The sequence below is a fragment of the Topomyia yanbarensis genome, chromosome 3, assembly GCF_030247195.1.
Source record: "Topomyia yanbarensis strain Yona2022 chromosome 3, ASM3024719v1, whole genome shotgun sequence".
Taxonomy (NCBI): Eukaryota; Metazoa; Arthropoda; class Insecta; order Diptera; family Culicidae; genus Topomyia; species Topomyia yanbarensis.
Window position 1 is genome coordinate 38,643,004 of NC_080672.1, and position 6,574 is coordinate 38,649,577.

General features: G+C 40.2%; 2 protein-coding genes across 7 annotated transcripts in view; both read left to right on the forward strand.

The window, feature by feature from the left end:
* Positions 1-1,538, forward strand: part of LOC131688824 (uncharacterized) — a 68,180-nt gene extending 66,642 nt beyond the window's left edge. For all 6 annotated transcript variants that reach the window (XM_058973367.1, XM_058973370.1, XM_058973374.1 and 3 more), the window contains one exon: positions 43-1,538. In XM_058973367.1, coding sequence (XP_058829350.1) covers positions 43-376 — 334 coding nt within the window. In that variant the 3' untranslated portion in view covers positions 377-1,538. The remainder of the gene's footprint in view (positions 1-42) is intronic.
* Positions 1,539-4,753: 3,215 nt separating this feature from the next.
* On the forward strand, positions 4,754-6,324 carry LOC131688829 (alpha-2A adrenergic receptor). Its single transcript, XM_058973379.1, has 3 exons — positions 4,754-4,996; positions 5,054-5,174; positions 5,232-6,324. Exons 1-3 carry the CDS (start codon positions 4,761-4,763, stop codon positions 6,306-6,308), a joined length of 1,434 nt encoding a protein of 477 aa, XP_058829362.1. The 5' UTR covers positions 4,754-4,760; the 3' UTR covers positions 6,309-6,324.
* The last annotated feature ends 250 nt before the right edge of the window (positions 6,325-6,574 follow it).

Consider the following 6,574-nt stretch of genomic DNA (forward strand, 5'->3'; position numbering starts at 1 on the left):
TTTTACCGCGCGCAAATAATTCATATAATATAAATCTTTCAGCAACTACACCGAAATTTCGCCGAAATCGATGTCCATCAGTAACCTGGCACCGGCCCACTACTATCTGATCTTCGTGACGGCCAGTCTGGGAAATGGGCGCAGTATACCGTACCGATCGGCGCGAATAAAGACTCATCCGTACTGCCGCGAGAACGAACCCGCTCTCAGTCATCAACAGCAAAGGTTTCGCGGTGTTCCGGTGGTAAAAAAGCCACAGCAACAGCAGCACTTCCGAAGCAATAGCAGCGTTAGTATGTTGAAATCGGGCGGCTCTTACAAACAGAAACAGTTGAACGACCGGAGAAACAACCGGCTTAGAAGGGATGACAAATAGAAAGGGGTACATTTTCGCATTACTTTCATTCTGAGCCATATACATATTTTTTTGGTTTAAAAAAAACAGAAACGGTTCAAATAGTTCACAGGCAAAAAATCACCCCACCAAAGACAAGTGTGCGCAAAGATAAATCCACTCTAATTGATTTGGCACAGGATCAAAGCCGGGCAGACTAATTCCTGTAAAATCAGACGGGACGCTAGCGATGGGAAATGGAGCTCTGATTTATAGGGTTTGCTCATCCCTGTATTGCCACACACAGAATCTGATGTTTGCCGTGTTATGGTGGTTCCAAATTCAAGTTGAACGCTTATCTAGTAGCCACCCAGGTCGATGAATAAGAGAAATCGCACGAATCTTAAAGAATTGTTGGTATAGCTATTGGCATCTTTTTCGAAGATTTGTTCGAGCAAAACCATCAATCTAGCATAAAAAGCTCGTTTAGAAACCCCTTAACAAACTATTCACGGGCAGGCTCTCGGTGCCACCCTACCACACATACTCGACTTGGGGAAAGGCGTTTATTGGCAGTTAAATTTTTGTTTTATCCACGAGAGAAAAAAACGCACCAGTCAAGTTACTACTAGAAAACGATTTATTTTCATGCGACAGCATGCGGAGCTCCTGTAAGTGTGGTGTTCCGTACTAGGGTACATATGTAGATCATATACATATAGAGACAAAGTTTGTCGGAAAAAGTGAAATAAAATTGTATTGCTTTAATAAATTGGGCAGTGAGACAAGTGAGAGGGCTCGAAGCGTAAAAGTTATAAAATTTATTACAGCCAAAAGGATATTTCAATCATATACTTACTTTAACGCACATACGAATAAGTGTAGCTTTCAAGTGTTTGCCAACAAGTAGCAGTATAATAGATGACGAATAATTGTTCTTTGTTGTAGAGCTTTAGCGGTATAGTTTTTTGTATAGTAAACTTAAGGATCACATTTACTAAAATGACAAATAGTATAAGATAGACAGCATGAGCAATGTGTACTTAGATTTAGGAGTAAATTCCTGAATGTATGACGTTTAGTTTGACAGCATTATGCTTATATATTGGTTTTATAAGCATTGCCATACTTCTATTCTTCGGAAGAATATTTATTCAGCAATATTTGGAAATATTGTGATTCATTGTAAGAATTTCGACAAATAAATGCAGTGTTCTTGTATGTTTGCATACTTATATTTCCTTTGGAGAAACAAGCCCACTACAGTGTATCCAGGAATCATGAATCAGGAATCAGAATATATTGGCTCAACTGGCAACTTCCCCGTATATAGTCGGGGATTTGTGCATTTCCTGAGCGAATATAACCCATTTAACATCATTGATATATCGCGTAAACTAACTAAACAATACTCGGCCGTGTACGAAGAAGGATCTTGTCTACGTACCCGCCTGGGAAGTAGAGATTAATGGTGTAGTCTCCAACAGGGGCCTTAATAGCGAAATATGGGGTTGACTCCTTCCAAAAACCTTTGCTTCAGTCAGTGAAAATTCTGGTTTGCAAGCAATGCGTTCAGCATAAATCGATGAGTATAAGAACTTATTTTCAATCAGTGCCATGACGACCCTTTTGCCGGATCTATTCTTCCAAACTTTGTTTTTTTGAACGGAGCTCGTCTACCTGTTCGCCTTTTTGTACCTCAGGGTATGCCGTTATTGCGAACAATTGAACCATACAGCTACCCAATGTAGAAACGTAGAAACAACGACTAATTTCTACGCTCCCTTCTCCTCTAAAGAGCGAGAGTCTGACAATTCCATTGAAGGAACATGTTCTAATGCGCCTATAAATTACCGAAAAAAAGAAAATCATTTCCTCTTCTAAGCTGCCTCATAAAGGCCTGAGTGTTGTCGGTTGTCAAGTCCGAATCAAAGGTAGACATTGTTCCTCTATACATCGCACCTCAGCTGGTTCAGGAAGACTTCAACTCCTACGGTATGCCATAGGGTTGTCTTCACGTTGATAACCGATCTATCGTACTGCATGATTTTCGCGACAATTTCAATATGATCATGACAAATCCGCCACCGCGGCCAAGCGTATTGCATTTTTCATTGCACTCGACCTCAATTAATGTACCTATTGATTGGAACAGCTACGCGTCTACTATATCCGAAACAATCGAATCAAAACAAGAAATTCCCCCGGTGGAAGCATACAAAGTTTTGACTGGCTTGATTATCGAAACAGCGATTAAAGGTCAAATGAAGCGAGATCCGGCGCAAACAGCAGACGGACGGACGGTCTCGCACTTCGTGGTGGGTAGAGAGCACTCAGAATGAATGTCAGATTGAATATCCGGTCACCCGATTTTTTTCCGAATATATGCAACGTTTGAAACACAAATAAAAAGCTTACTGAATGTTGAAAACGCAGTTATTGTCACCGGATTGTTGACGGATTAACGAGAAAAATTATGTTTCATCTGGTGGATAGGTTCTACGTTGTGTATTCTGCTAAAGCGTTGATCGGAATACACGGAACCAAGAATCGGCGTCAACAGCATTCCATAAAGATCTACATCCAAACATTCTCTCGTCAAAACTGATGGTTTTATGTTTAACCACCAACTACCATGTCCACATCGTTACAGTTCCAAGGATTCGATAGAGAATTGGAAGCACTCCTTGCATTTTCTGAGGAAAACATGGGAGTTCCTTAGTTTTTTATCTGAAAAATCATATCAAATTACCTTAGCTTGAATTCTTTTGCGTTGCACCATTCCGGGTAATGAGAAGGCGGACACTTAGATTAGATTGGTAATAAGAAAAGGCAAACAGTTAGCCATTAGAAGGTGATGTTCATTAAAGATCGCGTAGCTTCAACGAGTTTTTCAGTATTTCTTATCAGAGGACGCTCGAAAATTGGCAAATTTCGTGGAAAAATGGAAGTTTAGGAATCCCAAAGGCAAACAAACCTTTGTTCATGGGGATGGATAAGGCTCGTGACTTCATTCGGATGATATCTCGGGTCATGTCCAGTCATTATACGTTAGATGAGCATCTCCGGTGTAGTAGGGTCGTGGAGAGCGGTCTCTGCGCTTATGGTGACGATTATCGCATCATTAAACATGTTGTCTGGTCGTGCTCCTAGCGCCCTAGCGCTAGATCTCCGTCGCAATTATACAGATTTAGTGCTCTTGTCATTTGGTTGATATGCTAACAGCTACCTGGAATTTTCCAAAAAGCTACAAGTTTAATTTCTTCTTTTCCCTAACTTTGTTATTCGCCCTCTCTTCACTTTGCCTGATACGGTTTCTGCTACTCTGATGTTGAAATCAATTCCTCTCGTGTATATCTTTTGCCTTCCTTCGTGCTAAAAAAAACATTGTATATCTAGTCTTTGAAAATATTTCTAACTGCATCCTTTAGTTTGAATAAAAATACACTAATATTTTTTCTGCATATCGATCTGAATTCCTTGCTTTAAAATGTAGATCAAAATATATTACTAAAAAAATAAGTTTAAATTTTCAACAAATCCTAAATATTATACCATATTTTCAAGAAATTAAAATTGTAAGCCAATAGAAATTTGCATCTCAGTAAAAAAAATGAAATTATTGTGCCTCGAGAATTTCAGACGCATTCATTTTGCGCGCAAGGCAAATATGCGGTTAATTTCAGGTTTTAGTTTGTTCCAAACTTTCGAGTGGGTATCCCCTCTCTGTCATTCTCGAGTGGGTAGTACTACCCATGCTACCCACGGTATCCGCCAGCCCTGCCTACTATTTACATTTATTCATTTATTTGAATAGCTATCCCACCAATATAAACATTCAGAATAGCAAGAGTTTAAAAATTACCAAAATACACGTAAAAATAATCGGTGTTTGTCACGACGGTTACAAGTTGAAGTGATTACACGACCTTTCCTTGTTTCTTGCTCGTATATAAGTGATTATTGATAAGTCTAACTCCAACGAACAAGCCATCATCCACGGCTTATCGCTAGTAGATAGTAAAACAAGCAGTCCTATCGAAAAGCAATCTCTTGTTGTAGATAAGCACGATAAAATATGGTTAAAGGTTACAGAAAGTTATTTACAAAAAATCGTGAATATATTTATCCGGTACGATGTTTTCATAGAGGCTCATTTTTCCCGTGTACAAATTAGACTTGTGTCCTCATCCTTATCACCAGTTTTCCACACCATCGAACGATAAGGGCTCATGAAAAACATGCACAGTGGAAAACGCATTGCCATAAAAGCAATAACCAAATCCGGTAGTAAATCTCGTTCCATCATACTTCAACAAAGACGTCAGACTATCCACGCTGGAAAAATCAGTACAAGATGAAGTATTTTAAATCACATCCTTCGTAGTTCTGCAAAACTCGTGCTCGCGTAAAGACGGTCCCTGACATGGCATTCGCCATCAGTGAAAGCGTCTTCAACTGGTTGACATCCACGAACTTTACGCCAATCACACTGAAGGATTTGAATGTGAGTGTCCCAGATGATACCGTTCTTTCTTATGTTGAAAGTGCTCTGAAAAATCTCTCCACGGAGCAAAGGACAACTTTCACGGTGATAGTTATTACGGTGTTGGTATTGGCGATTTTCGGCAACATAATAACGATTATTACAAATATTAAAAGGTGAAGAAATCTAATCCCACTTGATGTACGCTTAGTGATTGTTTTTTCTGCCATCAGGGAACAACGTCACCTGTTTCGAGCTTGTTTACTTTCGCTGGCCTTGAGTGATATTTTGTTTGTAACAATAACCTCTGTTATATACATATCTCAGTTTAATAACGAGTACAATTCTATATGGGTAAGTAATTAGGTTGCATCAGCACATAGTGAACAATTAAAATATTCTATATTTTAGACTCTCGGAGAACTGACATGTTCATTTGCGCCCTATATCCAAACGCTGGCAATTTTGGTAAATAGTGTAACCCTGGTGGCAATCGCATTGGATCGTTACATGGCCGTGGTGCAGCTTACCAAAGGAAGCTATGAGCCGAGCAGAGTTTTTTGCATAACCTGTGCGGTCCTGATCTGGGGTCTTTCTGCCGGTGTATCCAGTCCCATGTTGACGCTGTACCAAATCTATGACATAATAGTTCTGATTATGGACCCAGAAAACCCAGAAATCATCACGGGAACCTTCATGGCCAAAATATGCGCGACCGATAAAAGCAAGAACGGGTACTACTTTGGTATAATCTTCACCGTAATCTTCCTGCCGCTTGTGTTGTCATTCATCTGGCTAAACTCAATTATCGCCAAGGAAATCTGGGTTCGCCGTCACCCGGTCGATCGGCACGCAAAACCAAAGAAAGGAGCATCAATGGAATCATCTAGCGATCGTAAAACTACGACAACCAACACCAGTTCACCGAACGCAATGGATCGACCAATCACCACTTTATCACAGGCTATTTTCTCTACCCCTAAATGCACCTGTTCTAACTGTGTCGACCTTCACGTACCACCAAAATTTCCTGCACCTCCACCACCTCTGGTCAAACCAACAAACGCCAAAAGCACTAGAACCAATATCAACAGCAGTCCGGCATCGCTATCTCGCAAACAACGTCAGCTGCGCATGTTCAAAGCCATCGTGTTTATCATGGCAGTTTTCCTGGTTTGTCGATTGCCACACTGGATCTTCCTTTTGATAAAGATGCACGGACTTGCCGCCACAAATGTCTACTGGTTGCTGCATTACTCCTTCGGAATTATAGCTATGATCAATTGCGTGCTTAATCCGCTGATCTACACATTTCTAATCGAGACGATCAAGTTCACTGTATTTTTGAAAACGATTTGCCGTCGCCTCTGGGTAGAACCTTGTCGAAAGTTGAACAATGTGCAGTATGGTAAACCGAAGGGGAAAAAGAACAGCTGTACTGTCAGTACGAAACGGACGCATCGGGATGGGATTTTCTTCGGTGATTGATCTCTGCCAGACATAGTGATTAGTGGTTTTATTGCAACAATGTTTCAAAAATATCATTTAATAAGTGTACGTGTTTCAAATCGATTGTGTTTTACTGTGTAGAATGATAATTCACCACTCGACGATCGCGCCCTCATATAGGCAACGCACTGTGAGAGCTTTATGTAGGGGTGATCGAAAGAAAAAATATTCTCTGGATATTTTTCGTCAACGTGATCATCATTTCGTTTTGTTTTAGATCTAAGTAATCCACAGTTTTTTCGTAA